Below are 21,830 nucleotides of genomic sequence, written 5' to 3' on the forward strand. Positions count from 1 at the left end.
GAAATCAAACGGAGAGAGGTTCACGGATGTTGAGATTTTGGCGGTTTGGCGGTTTGCTTTAGTGTGCCCACATGCCCACATCCACTGAAAACACTTATAAAGCCTGAGGGTGTAATCTGATGCAACACACACACATCATGTTGCGTGTAGAAACAGCCTCTTAAATGTTGGTGACATACCTCATGGTTTTGCTGCTATTAAAACTTAACTTAATCTTAGCTTGAAGCCCCAAGACAGCAGACTCTGAGTTTATATACTGTATAAGCGTGTAAACACTCCTATTCATGCTGCACTATGATCCCAGTCATCCTTCCTTTCAAATAAAAGCCTATTATCCAACAATTGTTGAGGTCAACTTAATTCAACCCCCCTCCCCACACCAAATTACTCCTCCCAAGAATGCTGTATATCACTAATTAATATTCATAAAGTCCCCCAGTTGACCAACAAGGACAGATGAGGGTAAAATTGTTCTATAATGTAAGTGTAATTCATAAAAACAAAAGATACTTGTGTCCTAATGACAAGGATAAGCGCTCAATTAAGAAACCCACTCCCATTGCCGAAAAATTACACCATGGAACTACACACTACACAGATGTATTAACGTGGCCCATAAGGCCCAAACAACAGTGCCAACTTCAACAGACCAATGCCGATGCTACCTACCCAACCACTAGGGTTGGGCACCGAAAACCGGTTCTAATTAGGAACCGGTTCCTAACTTCCTGGAACCGGAAGTAACATATCTGCATTTCGATTCTTAAAAAAAAATGTACTTTGTTAATTAATACCCTAGTTACAGTACAGCAACCAAATTAAACTGTATCAAGTCAACTGAAAATGTGAATAGTATGAAAAAAATGTAAACATTTTCAAAAAAAAAAAAATTCTCCTGCATAATAAGCCGTGACCTGCACCTCAAAGAATCGGAATCGAGAATCGTTCAGAACAGGAATCGATATGGAGAATCGGAACCGGAATCGTTCAAATCCAAACGATGCCCAACCCTACCTACCACGTGGCCCGCAATGGCCACCACAACACAACGTGCGGATAGATGGACAGTGAGAACCAGCACATCAACCGGGGTCATCAAGTGGGCACCTCCCTTCACTGGTTAGGCCCACGACACCTCGGGAAGGCTGGATGGTTAACGTCAGCTCCAGCGTCCTAGAACCATCCCCCCTCCATGCTAGCTGTCGCTGTCCGTGATATCAACATGCAGAACGTCCTCGTGTTATCCTATCCTCATGTCGACAACACTGTTTCGCACATGAAACTGAAACAACTGGACGGACTGCATTTATATAGCGCTTAAATCCTAAGCCATGCAAGGCGCCAACCTGCTCATTGGGAGCAGTTAGGGGTTCAGGGTTCCCACAGACATTACAAAATGAAATTCAAGGACTTTCAAGTACTTTTCTAAGCACTATTTTTCATTTAAAAGGATAAATGCCGTTTTTTATAGAAAAAATTAATCGGATAGAATATGTTAACTAGGGCGCCCCAGTGGCGAACCACACAGCCGACCCGGGTTCGATTCCCGAACCAGTCGTTATTTGCCGAATGTCTTCCCCCCACTCTGTCTCCCATTCCTCCTCTGTCTCTCCCTACTGGACTGCCCAGTAGAAATAAAGCGATAAAAACGCCAAACAATAAATCTTAAAAAAAAAAAAAAATATGTTAACTAAAGACAGACCGGGGTTCTGCTGGGAACCACAGTGTGTGCTTCATGTTCCCGTGTCTGGGCTCCATGACCTGTAGAACCTCTTGTCCGACTCTCTCTGCATCACTCTGCCAAGATGCTTTCCCTTTGCTCAAGCTCCCCGCCAGGGTCCTGGCACTGTTCCAAACCCAGACGGGGCGACCCACTTTGAAGCCCCCGCCAGGAAGAGGAGGTGCCTTGCGGGGGGAGGGGGTGGCGTGGGGGGGGGGGGGGGGGGGGGGGGGCGTCAGAGCAGAGTGGACCCGGGGATAGCCCCCCTGCTGTGTTGGGCCCAACTGAGTCCTGATGAGGTCTGACAAGGTAACAAGGAGGACAAGGAGGCCTTCGGAAATTATGTTTGGGTGCTTCCTCTAGACTTCAGGAAGTACTTTCCTTGTTCTTGGACGGACAAACAGACAGATACATAGATAGGTCCTAACTAGGTGTATTTTGGGGGTGGGAAGAGTGTGTGTGTGTGTATATATATATCTATATATATATGGGGAGGGGGTGTGGTGCTTATGTGTGAGTGTTGTGGCTGCTACTGTGGATGGGGACACTGCCTGCCTGTCAATCCATGCATCACCAGGCTGTGGATGCTACTCACATGGCGGCTGTTTTGGGTGTGGAGTCGACCTCGTGGAGACACCTGTAGTCCTCGGCACAGGCACATATCAGCCGCAGCGTTCGAACTGCAACACAACAGCACACAGATTAGGGGCCCGTATCCCAAGGCTCTTCTACACTGTTTTGCACTCATTCATTTAGTTCGACAGTTATCGAGAGTTGATTAATTTTAACATCTCCCCCCTGTGATGTCATCAGAGGACACCGAATAGTTGTGTTGATTACAGCTCAATGAAATTGTGTAGATGAAAAAATAGCAATCCCTATTTGTAATCCCTATCGCAAACCTTATTTCTATCATTTCCTTAGATCAGTCACTGACATTTAGCTTTTAAGGAAAATGATGGAAGATTTGACATTTTAGCAACTACTTTGCTTGTTTCTAGTCACATTATGGTAAATACTTGTTATTTAGTCGCCATATTAGCAACGGAACCGCTTGACCATGCAACGCACCTGACTAGAAGTCAATTATAGCCGTAGCAATGCACCTAACATTCCACTGATCTGTATCAGTTATTGATACATTATCATTGATACCTTCTTCAGAATCATTATCACTGATATTAACCCTTAGGAGACCCTCCACAGACCCATTTTTGTCTTTTTCAAAGGGGGGGGGGGGGGGGGTCTTTATGGGGAGAAAGCAGGTAGATGCCACATACAAGTATTTAATAATCGTGATTCCAATATCTATCAAAATAATCGTGAAGCAGCCCTAGTTGGTACCAAAGGATGCCTAAGGTTGTCTAGTCTGATACCAGTATCTTCCCTCGAGCTTCAAAACAGAGCTACAGCTCTGGGGGGTGTAGACGCGAGTCTCTGAGGGTTAAAAGGATAGTTCCGATTTTTGGAAGTCCCTAGCCCCATTTCTTATTTACCAATGATGATGATCGGTAGAATTATTTCTCAGATTCAGATTCAGATTACTTTATTCGCCATTTCATACAGGTACAAAATGGAACGTGTTTTGACATTACAGTGCATACTTTTTCACAATTTAGAACAATACAACAGTAAATAAATAATTTTAAGTAAAGTGCAAGACAGGACAGAACAGTGAGACAACAATAAGACTGTGAAAGTGCGGTGGTTGGGGACATGGATACAGTGCAACACAAAGTTCAAGTCCAGAAGTCCAGCCCTAGCAGCTCGCCAGCAGCACGATCCAAGCTGTTCCTCAAACTAGCTCAAGCTAGTTAGCCGCAAAGTCAATGCAAAGTCAATGGGGTCAAGCTCTGTCCAAGCTGACTGAAGCTTGAGCCATTATATTGTATAATATTGGCGTTTTGTCATAAAGAAGGGGCTCCAACATTGATAAATAACAAATATAAGCAACAACAACATGATCAACGGTTTTCCAATCAGAATATCAAAAGTAATGAAACAATAAGGCCGTCATTGTAATTAAGAATCTGTCCTTAACAAGGGGAATTCTACTAGCCCATTGTAGTTGTTCTAAATGAGCTCTGCCTCACTATGACATATAGCTCTACCACATTAGCACCTTCCGATGCCCATGTTCCTGAGCAGGCAGTGACACAGTAAAACAGGACTCTTCGGTTTGTCTGAAATGTGGTTGAGAAACGAATGGCCCATATTCATGAAAGGACATGGCATGCGCCCCAGGAAGCAGAGTCAGAACAGTGTTTGTATACTTTCGCATTACAGACCACACGCCAACTTTTTGGGAAATTAGCTTATTTGCCATCTACCCTGGAGTTAGACAAGCAGCTACATACCCTTTTCTTATCTGTGCATGCATTAGGCTTAGGGAACAGCCGCACCGTTAGCATAGCTTAGCGTCATTCACTGGAAGTAATAGGGGTGGGAATCGACAGAGACCTCACGATACGATGGCGATACTTGCGTCGCGATACTAAATTTATCGCGATACGCTGAGTATTGCGAATTTATTTATTTCTTTTTTGATCAAATTTAATGTATTACCTTTTTTCAACTGCAAAGTAAAACTTTGTCAACATGTTTTGTCTAATAAAATAAAGTTCAGTCTGTTCATCTCACTTCAATCATTTTTATTGAAGAACATGGTATTTTCTCAAGCAGACAGATGTAAACACTGTAATCTGTGTTGCATGTACCTGACAAACTGAACTGTTACAGTCATACAGTCATATTCCAACTTAACTGAATGCACATGTGTGTGTGTGTGTGTGTGTGTGTGTGTGTGTGTGTGTGTGTGTGTGTGTGTGTGTGTGTGTGTGTGTGTGTGTGTGTGTGTGTGTGTGTGTGTGGACTACTGTACTATTACAGGTATTGAAATGAACAATGCAACTTCCTTATAAAAAAAAAGAAGAAAAAAATGAATAATTAAATATCGATACTTGGCGTCCCTGTATCGATACAGTATCGCCACGCAAAGTATCGTGATACTACTACGTATCGATTTCCCCGCCCACCCCTAGGAAGTAGGTGTGCCAGCGTAACTTAGTTCCCAACAGTCACGAAATACACTCCAAATACAACTCCAAAACTTTCCTGTAAACATGTTGTGACCGGAGCATTTACCACGTGGACAAAAAAATATTATAATTAGACGTTTTCTAAGCAGATATATACTCTGAACAATATTTTGCCGAACCACTGCTGCCTGGGCGCAGTGATTTCATCACCTCAAAAGCCCTGTTGTTTTACAAGGGTATGTAATCTGCATGTCTAACCTTTAACGCTCAATTCACATGTTTTTTTTGGCTCAGATGTGATCTTTCTGCCTCGGCTTGTACGACTCGTGACCCATATCTGACGCTGGTGTGAAGGAGATCTGGAAGGACTTGCATGCATGTGCACATTCACAACAAATGACACTGCAGCAAAGTTCTTTTTCCAGACCCCACTCAGCAATTTGTCCGAACACCACTAGTTTGAACGGAAGCATCTCCCTAAATATCTATTAAATTGATTATCTCGCCGTCTCTTCACTGACCGCCCTTGTTGCCACTGCAGACACTGAGTGATGGCGACCTGTGCGGTCAAGTGTGACGTAAAGAAATAAAACAACAACACACAAATTCCAATCTGACTGTGCACACTGGGGATCAGTGCACCAGATCCAGTACCACATGTGAAAAGTGGCCCAAATCTGATTTGAAAAGATCAGATTATTGTGTTCCATCACGCTGCTGATGATCTGTGTCTTAAGACAGGCCGTCTGTACAAGCTGACTGAACTTCAGCTCGACCCCATTGACTTTGCGGCTAACTATCTGGAGCTAGTGTGAGGAACAGCATGGATTGTGCTGAGAAAGGATTCTACTGATCAACATCATTGGTAAGTAATAACTAGACATGTGCCGTCTGAGACCGACAGTGGGTATTATCCCTGAACGACCCCAATTCTCCATCCACCTTTTGACCACGCCCCTAATGTGAGCCATTGAGGTCATGGGGTCAGTAAATTAAAACAAACAAAAATAATTATTTGAACAAAAAAGTATTCGAGACTCATTTGAATATTAAAAGTTTGAAAAAGTCAAGTTAGACCGCGCTCACAAAGTCTGACACTGGGTGCTGTAATCCCGTAAAGTTGAGTTGAAGAAAGCCGGACCAGCACTCGCAGATTCAATAATTTTTTAATGGCAGCCTGAAACATACATGTTTTGAAACTATGGTTCCTTCATCAGTGTTTGGCTAGCCTATTAAAAGTTTGGCCTAAAGGTGGCGCTAGAGGAAAGGTCAAGGGGTCACCAAAATGAATAGGGTTTAACCTCTCCGATTCATAAATATGCACGTAAAATTTTAAAGATTAGGTGCAGCTGGGTAGCGCAGTGGACTAAGCACTCGCCTACCACAGCAGAGACTCTGGTGAAACTCCTTGCTGTCCGGTGAAAAGAAGCGGCGTGGCGACTCCACATGTATCGGAGGAGGCATGTGGTAGTTCTACACCCTCCCCAGGCCGACAGTGGGGCAATGCGCGCAACGACCAGGAAGGGAATTGACATAATGACTAAATTGGGATGGGTGAAAAATACATAAAAAAGCACAAAAATAAATAGAATAAAAAAATGAAATTCATTTGAAAAAGATTGGAATGAAAGCCCTTCGAGGTAACGCATTCACAATAAAAAATGTAAGGTTTGGGGGCTCACCAATACACTCTAGCTTCCTCTGTGGACAGAAGTCTCTCAGCAGCAGCCTCAGCTCCTGCACGGCAGACTCGTAGGGGTAGGAACCGTGCAGCAGGCTGGGGTCCTGGGGGAAGAGTTTCAGGGGCACGCCGACGTCTGCAGGTGAGGCGTCGTGGTACAGCTTCATGCTACACTCAAAGGCCAGCTCCCTCTCTCTGTGAACCTTCCTGTGGGGAAACAAACCGATATGGGCACAACCAGAAGGAGTTAAACCTGCACCATGTCATTTATTCTGTTGAATTAAACACAAAAATAAAATTTTCAAATAAAAGCGGTGGTCACAGATGAGAAGGTTAATGTGAGTTTCAGTTCCACCACAGACCCAACACTGAGTAATGCCTTCTGGAACTTTCAGTGTGGCTTGGGCTTCCGGCCAATCAGGGAAGTGGTCAGGGAAAGTCACGGCGGACGGAGTTAAGGCAGAAAGGCATCAATAAAGGTATGGAAACAGCTTGTCTTACTGTTTTTAAGAGACATATCCTCAAGACATGTAGACATGAAAGTTGTTGAGTGTTAAAAGGGATGCATTTGACCACAATCACCTGCCCTCTTGCAAGGTACCTTCACTAGCTTTAAAGTGGCAATCATTTTCTGAGCATTAGACAGCAGCAAGAATCCACTATAAACAAAGCCTTCCCCCAAAACGAAAGCCTTGTTTTGTCTCATTCTAAATACATCACGTATGAACATAACACTGTCTTGCTGTCGCAGTCTTGTTGTAACCAAGAGATTCGCTGAAGAAAATTATCGTTTTGCATGGATTACTAGATGTCAACTACAATGCATACAACTTCCTCCTGGACATTTCCTGGTTGTTAAAGGTATAATCTGTACTGTAATGACGTCAAACAGTGCGCTCTGGGCAAAAGAGCCACGCTTGGTATTGCGTTTACTTGTCTGATCATGTGTGGGTTGGAGTTTAATAACTTATTATAGTGTGAATTTCTCCAGACATATCTTGGTAGAGCCTGAGGTGTGGCTAGAGGTCGCTGTTTGACAACATTACCGTATCTACCTTTAACCCTTTCACTCGGTAGTGTGATAGTAAAGGGTTAACCTTCTGTAGTGTGGCAGTGAAAGGGTTAAACGAGGTGAAAATGGCATTTAAAAAACACAATACCTACAAACTATATTGACAGCACAATATTAATGTAATTAAGATAACAAAAACAACTTAAAAAAATTTAATGCATAGGTTTATAAAAATAAGTGGAGCTAAGGCTCGGTCTGGGTTTTGTCAACAAAGAAAATAAATGATGAAATAACATCAGACTGGCTGGGGTTGCAGGGTTGATTGAGTAGGACACCATGACTCAATGACACCTTCTGATAGCAGGGTTGATTGAGTAGGACACCATGACTCAATGACACCTTCTGATAGCAGGGTTGATTGAGTAGGACACCATGACTCAATGACACCTTCTGATAGCAGGGTTGATTGAGTAGGACACCATGACTCAATGACACCTTCTGATAGCAGGGTTGATTGAGTAGGACACCATGACTCAATGACACTCAATTTGCTGATGACACAGTAGTGGTGGGCCTGATCTCTGCCAACGACGAAAGGGCCTACCTGGAAGAGGTAGAGAACCTGTCACAGTGGTGTCAGGAGAACTGCCTCTCCCTGAACGTCAGCAAAACAAAAGAGATGATTGTGGACTTCAGGAGGTCGGGGGTCAAGGACTACAGCCCCCTCAGCATCGACGGGGCACCAGTTGAGAGAGTGAACAGTTTCAAGTACCTCGGAGCCCACATATCCGAGGACTTGACATGGACCACACACATTGACAGTGTTGTGAAGAAGGCACGACAACGCCTATACTTCCTCAGGCGCCTAAGGAAGTTCCAAGTCAGTCAGAAGATCCTTAGGAACTTCTACTCATGTACAATAGAGAGCATCCTGACCGGCAACATCACCTCCTGGTTTGGGAATAGCACTGCACAAGACCGTAGCAGACTACAAAGAGTGACACGTTCAGCCGAACGCACAATTAGAGGGGGGCTTCCCACCCTCCAGAACATTTACAACAAGCGGTGCAAGGGGAAGGCTAAGAGAATTATTAAGGACTCGAGCCACCCGAACAACTGCCTCTTTGAACTGCTGCCGTCAGGCAAGCGATACCGGAGTCTTATGACGAGCACAGAAAGACTCAGAAGGAGCTTCTATCCCCAGGCCATCAGGCTGCTAAACGAACAATAATCGCTAAACGAACAATAATCACTATGCAACAACCATCAAATGCACACAGCACACACACCCACACGCACACACACACTCACTCAAACAAACAACACACTGCAGCACCCACTCTCCACACTTTAGATCACACAAACACACTTACACTTTATATTTATTGATAAAGGATTTGCACTACAACTCGTACACCTACTGTGAATTGTACCTAAACTGCACCTCGTCCATTTATGCCTTGCACTATATAGTATTGTATATTAGTACACTGCACAGTATTGTATATTGTATGGTAACTACGTCTACGAACATTGTACATATGTCTAAACTGAACACTGTGACCTTTTTTTTTTTTTTTTTTTTTTCTTCTAATTTTTACTATGTTTTTATTTCATACTTATCTTGTCATGCACAGTCTCTGGAGCGCAACAGTAAGAAGCATTTTGTACAAAAGTATTCTGTACTTCTGTATGACAACTATTAAAGAAACTTGAAACTTGAAACTTGACACCTTCTGATAGCAGGGTTGATTGAGTAGGACACCATGACTCATTAATGACACCTTCTGATAGCAGGGTTGATTGAGTAGGACACCATGACTCAATGACACCTTCTGATAGCAGGGTTGATTGAGTAGGACGCATGACTCATTAATGACACCTTCTGATAGCAGGGTTGATTGAGTAGGACACCATGACTCATTAATGACACCTTCTGATAGCAGGGTTGATTGAGTAGGACGCATGACTCAATGACACCTTCTGATAGCAGGGTTGATTGAGTAGGACACCATGACTCATTAATGACACCTTCTGATAGCAGGGTTGATTGAGTAGGACACCATGACTCATTAATGACACCTTCTGATAGCAGGGTTGATTGAGTAGGACACCATGACTCATTAATGAGACAAGTGGTCATAGGAAGTTTTGAACATGTGAAGAATACTGTAAGAAAATAATTATTGCGGCTTTAAAGTAATTCCAGGCTCAATATGAACCTATAAATAGGTAAAGGGAGGGCTTCCCCACTGGTTCTTTGTGGTGGTAGGAGGCTTGGGAGGGTGACAGATGCACATAACCCAACAGCAGATATAGCTGTGAGGTGTAGAAGTAGAAGGAAGGCATGATAATGAATGTTTGACACATTTTACGTTTTAAATAAATCCTCCAAGATATGGCCAGTGGAAAAAGCAAAACGATAAAACAAACTAGGAATGAAGTGAGAGCTCCCTATCAAACTACAGTATGTGAAACTAATAGATTATAAGAATGGTTGGCAACTATTTTCATAATCCATTAGTTTGGTCTATATATGCTGCACCTCCATGGCCTGTTCTGAATCCATATGATGTATAGCTCATAAACTAAACCGTAATTTAGTTGCGTTTTAGGTTTCTTTATTATTTATAAAAAGCATCCTTTAAAAAAAAAATATTTTTTTTGCACTCTTGACGTCATATAGCATACATTTATATTTGCCTTTTGTCAATTTTCGTCAAGTTGTTTGAAAGGAATAACGGCTTTTTAAATTTTGTATCCGATTAATCATTTCAATAATCGATAGATTAATCAAAATTGTCATTAGTTGCAGCCCTAATGTAAAATGCACATCAGTAAGTTCACAGTCGTGAAAAATGTCCCTTCAGCTCCACTTTAACATTAATCATTGGCTATCATTGATCATCAAGTTATTTTTTATATGATCTGACGGATTATTACAGACTTTATACAAACAGACCTACATAAGTCCAAATAGATAAGAGAAGGCCGAGAAGACAGGACAGATCTGTACCGACACAGAACACAGCGGTTTGACGGTGATAGAACCAGACACGAAGGGACAGACATGTTCCAGGTTTAGAGCTACACTGCCACCTGCTGGTCAGTGGTAGACATGGAAGATAATGAGATACTGCACTTGGTTTAGACGAGGGGCGACACAATCATTTAAAATATTTATTTAACTGGTAACCTCAACTATTTAGAGTTCAAATAAAGGTTTGAAATTAAATAAGAGTCAACGGTATTCCCTACAGAGTGAACAGTGAAAAAAATGTTATGCCGTGAAACTATACAAATTGTTTAATTTTTTTTTTTTTTTTATAAAAATAAAAACTCTAACCCTAACTACCCTTACTGTCATGCACTTGTCCTAATATACTAACCAACACTATAGCACTCAACACTTTGATGAACATTGTTACTCACAGCTGATAGAGTTGTACCCTTCCTGATGACTTGTTGTACAAAACTTGTAAGTCGCTTTGGATAAAAGTGTCAGCTAAATGACTAAATGTAAATGTTTACAATAAATCCAACACATTTGTGTTACTCATAACCTGTTCATTTACGTAAACGTTTTTGGATGACGAGCAAACAGCGTTTCATATCTCTCATCCATCGTCAGCGGAGCAAACTGGCCAGCGTATCGCCCATTTCAAAGCATTATTGAGCAAAAGTTTACCCATTTAACAAATTATGACCACGTAATAATGGTTTCATACAGGCTAAAACACAGAGAAGCACACATTTAATATAACTGTATGACTGTGCTGCGGTCTCCGGGGCGTGCGCCTCCACAATGGGCGCACCTCACAAACTCGCTCAAATTCTGACGAGACAAATGCCTCGTCCTTGGTCGGGAATCAAATTTAAGAGAATGAAGATAATACAGATATACATTTTTTTATCAACAACCCATGTGTTTTTATTTAACTATCAGCGGGAAAAGACCATCTGTTCACAACATTGTTGTGTATAAGAACATGGTTAGTCTATATTAACACATTCCTTGCCAGCCATTGTACCCATCAAAGTACCCTCTCTGCCAGCGCTATAAGTCTATGGAGATGTTTACCTTCTTTGCAGGGCTATAACTTTTTAAATTTGATTGCTATATTGACCATGGCCCATTCAACATCGATTATCTATCGTTCAGGATGTGGGAATGTTATATTTTTTCATTCATACAAAAATACCTTCTAGAATATAAGTATGTTTTTATCGTTTTCTGCAGTAATTCCTAGAACGTGAGTTATAGGCCTAAACGCATATATAGATTATCGATTGGCGTTTCTTCCCTATACACGCTATATTAAAAAATTCAAATGTATATGATCGGTATAAGTTATGCTTCATCATGCGTGAAGGAAAGGGCGGGGGGGGGGGTCGTTTATAATTCCCCGATCATCAGTAAATGCTTTATGTAGGTTGGGTGATATATTGATCAGATCGGTTTGCTCACAAGGAAACTCACAATCGGGTTGAAAATAACGTTATATTCCTCTTACCGTGGGTCAATGAGACTGGCGGTGAAAGATCCCAATTACACGACGCCGATCGCCTAGGTCCATTTCCGGTTTGTATGTCGCAATAAACGCCGAAATCATATCGATTTTTAAGTTTAGAAAGCGATCCATTATGTACATAATGTCTGTCGGGAGTCCTGCAACGAGATGTGACGGCCGGATGAGTTTCATCGACGCACATCGGCCACATCCTGTAGGCGAGTGTAACTCGCCCGACCATCCACCAGGCGGCGGTATTGAGCCGTCGTTGCCATCACCTATAGGGTCCAGCTGCAGCGTTGCGGGTGTATATATGAATTATGAATGCCATGGCGAAAAAATTAAATATTGATCTAAAAAACGCTGGACAGCGATATTGGCAGAATACGCATGGCGGCCAATAACTGGACAGCGGTTTTGGCGGAGAAAGTGTTAATCAATATGCTCGCATTCGGACATCAGCATAATTATGCAAACGTAAGACTAGGGAGCTGGGAGGGTAAACTCTGTGGATTAATATCATTTGAATGTTTGCGTTCAGACATATGATACAACCCCTCTGATATCAAGTCATACTTAACACTTTCAGTGCCAAAAACGACTTAAGTCGTTTCTGGGCCCATGTCGTTCAGTGCCATAAACTACTTTTTACGTTTCTGGGTTGTTTTTCCAATTTTTTGCGATATTTGTATTCATTATCCACCCAGGGAGCCTGTTGTTACCATAGGGAATGAGTCTGAGGTCGCCAAAGTGCAATACCGGCCGCATCCAGCTAGACGGTGGTATTGAGGCAAGAATGACTTCTGAACCCACATTCAAAAATACTGGTATGGCCATTTAGTAATAAATATGTTTTTAATCTCGCCTATTCAAATCATAAAAATCGTTATTGTAGAGGAGCTTGGGATATTATGTGATGGTTACACAGATATACGTTTGATATCTGGAGTTTCATGCAAAAATAAACATTAAAAAAATATATCAACGATTGGTTGACAAGCACTCCTTTCTCAAGATGGCTCAGAAAATCCCACTTATTGTCAATGTACCTATGCAAGCCATACATCACCTGCATGGCCTGGGAGGGCAAGTTTCACGAGGCATTGATTAACAGAGGTCACAATAGAGGTCACAGTTTTGTACGGTGAGGTCCATTTTTAAAGGGCTACAATGAATACAATTCACCCATTCCTCTTTTCTTGATCCTCCAATCACAACTGCTGCTTCCCTCTGACAAACTAGCGCAACACTTGTGATTGGAGGATCAACAAAAGAGGACAAAGCTCGAAATACTGTAGGCCAATTGGGCTCAGTAGCTCAAAACAACTCCTCATGAGGGGCCGTCACTAAGGACCACGGAGATACAATAATTTAATTATGTGCTTATTCCATGTAATTGACCAATCTCAAGCCCTGCCCTCTTTTCTTGATCCTCCAATCACAACCGTTGCTTTGTAGAAGGCAGGGTTTGAGATAGGTAGATTGTGGTCGAGTATACGTGATCCTCGTTCCAAAACCATCAAAAATGTGACAGAGAGCACCTTGTGGCATTGCACCATATTGGCAGCAATGAGAATACAATTAACCATTTCAGTTTAATACCTGAAGAGAGCCAGCAGGGGGCTCCAGATGGGTGCGAAAAAGGCTTCCTCTATGGTGGCTACACACGTGTCCTTGGAGCTGGCTGTGTTCAGACACTCAAAGGACAACAAACACAGCGACAGTAGCTGATCTGAAACACACAAAGACATGTTTAAATTATTTTTTTTTTTCAAATGTAGGCAGTGAGTATAAGTATATTCAAGCATAACCACAAATAGTCCAGCACACACACACAAAATGGTCCAGTAAACACACACAAACAGTGTACGACTGTACGTTCATTCAGATCAAGCAAATTAACACTAAGAAATGCGCAAATGACAGTTGCACTATAATTCAAACCAATTTCTCTACAAAAAGCTACCCATTGGAGTACCTTTGAGCAAGGCACTTAACCCCAAACTGCTCCAGGGGAGCTGGTCAGTAGCCCACAGTGTCAGACTGTGGTTGTACTAATGCGTGTGTGAGCGCTTACACCCAAATGAGGTTTATTCTATTCATTGCTAGAAGATCTGAAACATAATTTAAACCTCATTTGGGTAAGAGCTCATACCAACACGTTATGGCCTCACAAAGTCACCCTCTTCATTGTCTATGGAGCAGCCCCTAATTACATCACTGATTGGAGGGTTCTCTCTCTGATTTCTGGCTTTGAAAAATAAAAAATAAAAAATGTAAATATCTAACCCTAACTAATCTTACTGTCATACACTTGTCCTAATAAACTAACCTACACTGTAGCACTCAACACTTTGATGAACATTGTTACTCAGCTGATAGAGTTGTGCCCTTCCTGATGACTTGTCGTACAGAACTTGTAAGTCGCTTTGGATAAAAGCGTCAGCTAAATGACTAAATGTAACTGTATGGCTTTAGGAAGAGAGTGGTGCGTGTCACAGACACTGACTGAACTGCCCTGGCCACAGGAAGAACATTATGTGAATTCTTAAAATGGGTGGCATTCCCCTTTAAAAACAACAATACAAAAGCACAAACAAGAGTAGCCCCAACATTTAGAATTAGTGATTGTATCATAAAATGTCTAAATAAGAACCATTGTGTTACAACTGGGCCTAGAACAGGGTCAGAACCAAAAACAAAAAACGAACCCAACCACCGCCATTAGAAAGAAATATGGGACGGCAACCGGAAGCTCTCTCGACCTCCTCACCGATAGCGATGTGAATATCCTTGACGATGGCCTTCAGGTGTTCCTTCAGCGCCCTCATCTCCATCTCCTCCATGTGGCCGCCTCCGTCGTCCTGCGTCGAGGGTTCAAAGGTCAGGTCGGCGTCAGAGAGCAGGCCGTCCCTGCTGCCGAAGGGCGGCGCCCAGTCCAGCTGGTTCAGGAACTGCTCCAGGTCCTCAAACGAGTTCTCCCGGTCCAGCGGCGACACTGGCGTGTGCGATCCGCCCCCATCTCCTCCCTCCTCCTCCTCGTCCTCCTCGTCGTTGGTGTGGAGGTCGTGGGAGTGAGAGATGGAAGGGGAAAGCGAGGGGTCAGAGAAGAAGCTGTGGTCCGTGACGACACCTCCCACGGGCCTGCTCGGAGTCTTCTGGGAATCTGTGTGAAGGGGCACGTATTTATTTGATTATCTCTAAAAAGGAGAACAGGCTGTAGAGTGTCAGATAAGGGGGGCGTAATAGCGTAGGGTCACGTGGGGTTAGTGGCCAATCAGAGCAACCCGGAAACGCAACTGCGTTGTAGAAAGCATACACGCAGCCAGGTAACATTTAGAATCGATTTCAAGGTCCTCCTCCTTATATACAAAGTAGGGATGCTCGATATTGGCTTTTTTACCGATACCGATATACTGATATTGTCAAACTCTTAATTTCCGATACAGATATCAACCGATATCAACCGATACCGATATATGCAGGGTTTCCCCCACCAAAACATGGAAAAATGTCAGGTAATTACCATTACATATCTCTTGTTGTGGAATTAACACAACATTATGCATACTTTTGACAATAAATGAAATCAGAATTTGTTCTTACTTGCTTGCCTGGGTAAATAAAGGTTATATAAATGTAAAAAAAAGAAAAAAAAAAAAAATTAAACCGATACCGATATTTTCCGATATCACATTTTAATGCCGATATCGGCCGATAATATCGGTAGGGCGATAATATCGGACATCCCTAATACAAAGCACTAAATGGAACAGGACCAAGCTACATTGCAAATTCTCTAGTCAACTACCGGTATGTGCTTTCTAGAACATTGCGATCATCTACTACTGGTCTATTGAAGGTTCCATGCCACAGTCTAAGGAATATCGGGGATGCAGCCTTTGCAAACTATGCACCAAAGTTATGGAACACACTACCTATGGACATTAGAGAAGCTAGATCTCTTAATATCTAAAAAAATATATAAGCTAAAAACGTACCTCTTCACCAAAGCTTCTAATACACTCCGCTGTTGATTGTACTGTAGCACTATTTTACTCTGTCCATTCTATTGTATTGCACTGCTGCATAATTTTGCATAATCTATTCTATTCTACAATTGTATTGCACTGTATTATTTTACTCCGTCCATTACTTTTTATTACAGGTATATAACTGTCAGATATTAAACTGTGTGGGTATCAAACAAGAGACTGTCAGGCTTTGTAGCGTGTAACTGTGTAGGACCCAGGCCAAGAACTGCACCCTGAGAGGGAGGTTTGCCCTGAGTGGGAGGTTCGAAGGGTCAAAGTGGGTATCAAACAGGAGGGAAGACTGTCCAGTTTTAAACTGTGGATACCAAACAGAGAAGGTAAAGACGACTTTGAACTGTTGAACAGTAATCCAGAACAATTTTATTGCACGAAAAAATAAAAAATATATATTTGATCTATTCTACTATTTTATTGCACTGCACTATTGCGTTTTTACTCTGTCTATTTTATCTTACTCTTTTTATTATTGTATATTTAAAACTGAATCAAACCATAGACAAGGTGGCCTGTTGGGATGTTAGATCCTAATGTGAAAAAACTGATTTTATATGTCTGCACTGTATGTGCTCATTTTATGTCTTTTTTTCTGTTGTGAAGCACTTTGAGCTGCAGTCGCTGTATGAAAGGTGCTATATAAATAAAGTGTATTATCATTATAATAATAAATCTGATGGAAACAGCCTTTTACACATGCAGAGATACTAGGCCCCCTAGACGTCACACAGAGTGCCAGCAGGCCTACCCGTGTGGAGCAGGCTGTGGGCGCTGCGGGAGGGTTTCAGAGCCCGGCGGGGAGTGCAGGGCAGACTCTTACTGACGATGGGGTACAGCCTGTTGTACACCCTGTACTGCTGCTTCCTCAACAGCTTCACCACCGGGTGGTCAGCACGACTGGGGACACAGAACACGCTATTACACACCATGCAGAACACAATACACACAGATGCAGCGGAACACAACATTACACATGCAGCGCAACACAATATTACACACCATGCAGAACACAATACACACACGTGCAGAACACAATACACACATGCAGCAGAACACAATATTACACACATGCAGCAGAACACAATATTACACACATGCAGCGGAACACAATATTACACACCATGCAGAACACAATACACACATGCAGCGTAACACAATATTACACACATGCAGAACACAATATTACACACACAGCAGAACACAGTATTACACACATGCAGCGGAACACAATATTACACACATGCAGCAGAACACAATATTACACACATGCAGCGGAACACAATATTACACACATGCAGCGGAACACAATATTACACACATGCAGCGGAACACAATATTACACACATGCAGAACACAATATTACACATGTGCAGAACACAATACACACATGCAGCAGAACACAATATTACACATGTGCAGAACACAATACACACATGCAGCAGAACACAATATTACACATGTGCAGAACACAATACACACATGCAGCAGAACACAATATTACACACACAGCAGAACACAATATTACACACATGCACATGCAGCAGAACACAATACTACACACATGCAGCAGAACACATAAAAAAATACATGCACACAAGTATACCCAGTACCCACACACACACACACACACACACACACACACACTCACATGCACACCCTCCATCCAACCTTTGCTTCTTACAAAAGTAGATGCTCACTTTTGCTTCTTTTCCGACAAAAACAAATCACTGTATTTCTCAGATTCAAACGCATTGAAATAAAACTGCTATAGTAAACTCGCCAAATGCATCCTAGGATAAGTTAGTTCAGGGATGAATAACCACACAAGCATCGCATAGGGGTTGTGTTGACCGCAAAAACAGGAAGAGGTTAACTTTTCAACACTTCCTATTGTCTGTCTGTTTGCTTGCAACACTTGCTTGCTGGCTGATTTGTTATCATGGGCTTGCAACACTTTTTGTTTGCTTGAATGGGGTGACTAGGCAATAGTGTTTTCCAATGACCATGCAACGTTATCACTTATCAGTTACCTCTTCCAGTCAGGAAGGCACAGAGCGTTATTACAGGCTGTGGTGGTTAGACATGCCTGGTAGGCTCACCTAATAGAAAGTTAAGCAATACCAGTGCAATATGTCAAAATATAATTTTTAAATAGCAAATAGATCACCCCCAAGTGCCACTAAGTCAAATATGCCAAATACCAAAATGTACATTTATATAATCAGGTGCATTTATCCAAGTGGTGGTGAAATGGCAAGTATGGAGGGGATACATGCACACAACATTCATTCATTCATTCATTCAATCTTTATTTATACTCGATAATACACTGAGTAATTAAACTCATTTACAGTGCCGTCGAGATGTTACATACACAAGTGTCACAGTGTGTTCATAAATATAAAGACATCAGACAATCAGAATAATTGAGAGCACATTTTAAAATACATAAAAAAAAAAAAAAAAAAAAAAAAAAAAAAAAAAAAAAATAATAATAATAATAATAATAATAATAATAATAATAATAATAATAATAATAATAATAATAATAATAATAATAATAATAATAATAATAATAATAATAATAATAATAATAATAATAATAATAATAATAATAATAAATATTTTAAAAAGAATAAAATAGCTCAAAATTAAAACAGAGGTAATCATTTAAAAACAATTACATATTGTGGTGACCTGATTGGTCATTAAGGTTCTAAACCGACATAACATGCACATAACATGCACATAACATGCACTCCCTGCTCAAAAGGTTGCCACCCAGAAGCGTCCCGAGCACAGCGAAATAAGAGAATCCAGGCAGAGGGAGGGGTCTCTGCAGAGACAGACACCACCAGCACACACTTCTAGTGGGTCCTGAGGGATTATGTTGATATGAGTCTCTATACCATTCTACTCATTATGCCTTTAAGTGACTCTTCCATCCCGGGTTCATTACCTGAGTAGGTAAGAGACGAGGCCAGAGACCAAGCTGGCATCATTAGGGTTCGTCTTCAGCTTGGCCTTCCACACTTTGGGCCATTCCTAAAAGCCAAGTAAGTATACGTTAGAATTTTCACTGTTAGAGCTTCCACCTTTTAGCCCAGTAGTCATCCAAAATAATAAACGCATCTCTGGCATCACATGAATATTCACATTAAATGAATGATCCGAACTAGAGGTCGATTGGTTTGGGCACATAATGGGATATTTTACAGGATAAAATCGGTATCGGATCTTTACGTTACAGATATCCCGCTCTTTGATTAGCCGTCTTTAAAAAAAGGGTTCCAGTGGGCACATTTTCTAAGCTATAGCGCAAAGATACAGGTCTCGTATGAAACTAGAAATATTGGGTAACAGCCATGTCATGCTAGCCTACTGATAAAGAGAGTCGATTGAAGTTATTTTAAGCTAGCTTAAATTTGTTGGGAGGAAAATGCCATGGGCATAGCCATTTTAAAAAGGGGTCCTGTGGGAGAATGTTCCCGGATCAATGAATGTAGAATAGTCACAGATAGACTTGGTAAACACAGGGTTAATATACCGGAATAGGTACAGGTAAATCAAAAGAGTTACAGCGGATCACTCAAGAGTGGACAATGGCCGGGTGTATCCAAAGTGAGCTCCGTCTAGAATAGATCAACGACATTGGTCATATCAGCGGTTCGCAAAAACTACGGGTCGCGACCCAAAGTGGGGTCGCGGGTAGGTGACAAAAAATAACTCAGATTGGAGTTTTCCACCTGGCAGCTGTGTGTATTTGCCATTTGCCAGACTCTTCTTAATGTATGCTCATTTATGCTATAGTCACATGCAGAATTAGGCCCAAACCAAGCAGTGTCAGCTATCGGCCTTTTCCTGCTCCAAACTATCGTTATTATATTGGCCTCATATCGGTCGACCGAGTCTAATCCAAACCAAGTATCCAGAAACAAAGTAGTTAAGAGAGTAAAGTGCGTACATTTTGATGGTACTTCAGAAAGATCTTAATCCAAATTTGTGCCCAAAGGTGTGTGCGTGTGTGTGTATGTGTGTATGTGTGTGTGTGTGTGTGCGTGTGCGTGCGTGCGTGCGTGCGTGCGTGTGTGCGTGTGTACTGAAGCCCAACTTACATGGTCCTGTTCGTATTCCAGAACGTTGGTGTAGAGAACCCTCTGCTCTTCTTCCTCCGCAGTTACTTTTCCAGAAGACGCAAATCTCCTACAAAACACGCACAGTCAAATCGTTGGCCTCCTACATGTGGGCTAAGGAAATATAACTATGGGCCAAATGCAACTACAATGGACGCTTTACAAACCTCATGGTCTCCAGAGTAAATGCATCAACCAACAGCGATATTATCACTTAATATTAGTCTTTTATAGACTATATATCAGTATATATTCCACTTATGATATTTCTTGTCTGTATGTCAGGTTACTATGTTGCAATAGGTCGCAGGCGTTGCTGCGATTGGTAGTTGCTGCGCTGTGTGCTGGAGACAGTGCTTTTTGGAGCGTGTGTGTGTATCTGTGTGTGTATCTGTGTGTGTATGTGTGTGTGTATCCGTGTGTGCGTCTGTGTAAATGGTAAATCGTGCATTCATATAGCACTTTTATCCAAAGCGCTTTACAATTTGTTCCTCGCATTTTACCCATTCACTCACAAATACACACTCTGGTGGCGGAGGCAAACATGCAAGGTGCCAACCTGCTCATCGGGAGCAATTAGGGGTTAAGTGTCTTGCTCAAGGACATTTCGAAACGCTGCCCAGGGGGAGCGAGAATCGAACCGGGAACCTCAGACCAGAACCAGACGACTGCTCTACCTCCCGAGCCACTGTCACCCCCACAGACACAGTCTGTGTATTTATCTGTGTGTGTGTGTGTGTGCGTGTGCGTGTGCGTGTGCGTGTGTGTGTGTGTTTACCTGTTGGCCTCCTCCTGCAGCCGTTGTCTCCTCTCCTCCATCTTCCTTTGGAGCTGGTGGCATTGAGGATGTTAAGGAAACAAACCACAGAGACACAGAACCCCCGGCCCAAAAAACAATCCTTCAAATCCATACGTTAAATAATTTAGCCACTATACCCATGTCCAGAAATACTGAACTAGTTTACAGTGTTGCACGAACACCTGGTGTGCTCTTTTTCAGTAACACTGTGTCACAATCAAACAGTTACACACATCTACACTAAGGAACTGTCCGGTACAACCAGTTTTGGGTATTGAACCAGCGGCTTTCCAGTCACAAGCCCAGCTACTGCTGCTGCACCCAGAAATAAACCATAATATACGGCATCTATACTGTTGTATAGCAGCTCTTAAGATCCAACTAGAATGTGATCCGTTAGGGTCAAAGTAATGATCCGCTGTCATCTGGCATTTTTACCCACAAAGTCCTATATCTCTCTTACCCACAGAACCCAATAACCCTGCCGGCTAAGTTAACCTGAGCTATTCCAGGAAGCAGGCTTATACAGTTAGCAAGATAAGTTCAAATGAAACGTTGTCCCAGCCAAAGAGATTAAAGCTAGAGGGGGCAGTTCCTATCCACACACAGGACAGCCAAAGCATTCCCACTGCTACCTGCCATTAAGAGGCAAATTCAGAAAGCTCCACCTGTTTTCTGCCCAGAAGACAACACTGCTTCTTCCTCATTTGAGATACAATTGTGGTTGGAACACTGAATTGTACGCATTACTGCCCCTTAAGTGGAAAGGGTGATGGGCATCAGTAACAGCATTACAGATCAAATCTGGAGCCTCTAGGTGGCAGTAAACACACGAGAATAGTCTATTTCCCCTACCCATGTTAAAGATCGCAGAAGAAAGTCGTCAA

At 42.2% G+C, this 21,830-nt stretch overlaps 1 protein-coding gene across 1 annotated transcript in view; it reads right to left on the bottom strand.

Annotated features, from left to right (window-relative positions):
- The window catches only part of vps9d1 (VPS9 domain containing 1), a gene marked incomplete at its 5' end in the record, with an annotated part of 54,375 nt that overhangs the window by 14,419 nt on the left and 18,126 nt on the right, over positions 1–21,830 (bottom strand). Inside the window, 8 exon segments of the mRNA XM_084335570.1 lie at positions 2,316–2,400; positions 6,441–6,646; positions 13,565–13,694; positions 14,736–15,128; positions 16,760–16,908; positions 18,971–19,056; positions 20,127–20,214; positions 20,923–20,975. Of these exon segments, the coding sequence (XP_084191696.1) occupies positions 2,316–2,400; positions 6,441–6,646; positions 13,565–13,694; positions 14,736–15,128; positions 16,760–16,908; positions 18,971–19,056; positions 20,127–20,214; positions 20,923–20,975 (1,190 nt within the window).

The sequence above is a fragment of the Notolepis coatsorum genome (assembly GCF_963971535.1).
Source record: "Notolepis coatsorum genome assembly, chromosome: 18".
Classification (NCBI taxonomy): Eukaryota; Metazoa; Chordata; class Actinopteri; order Aulopiformes; family Paralepididae; genus Notolepis; species Notolepis coatsorum.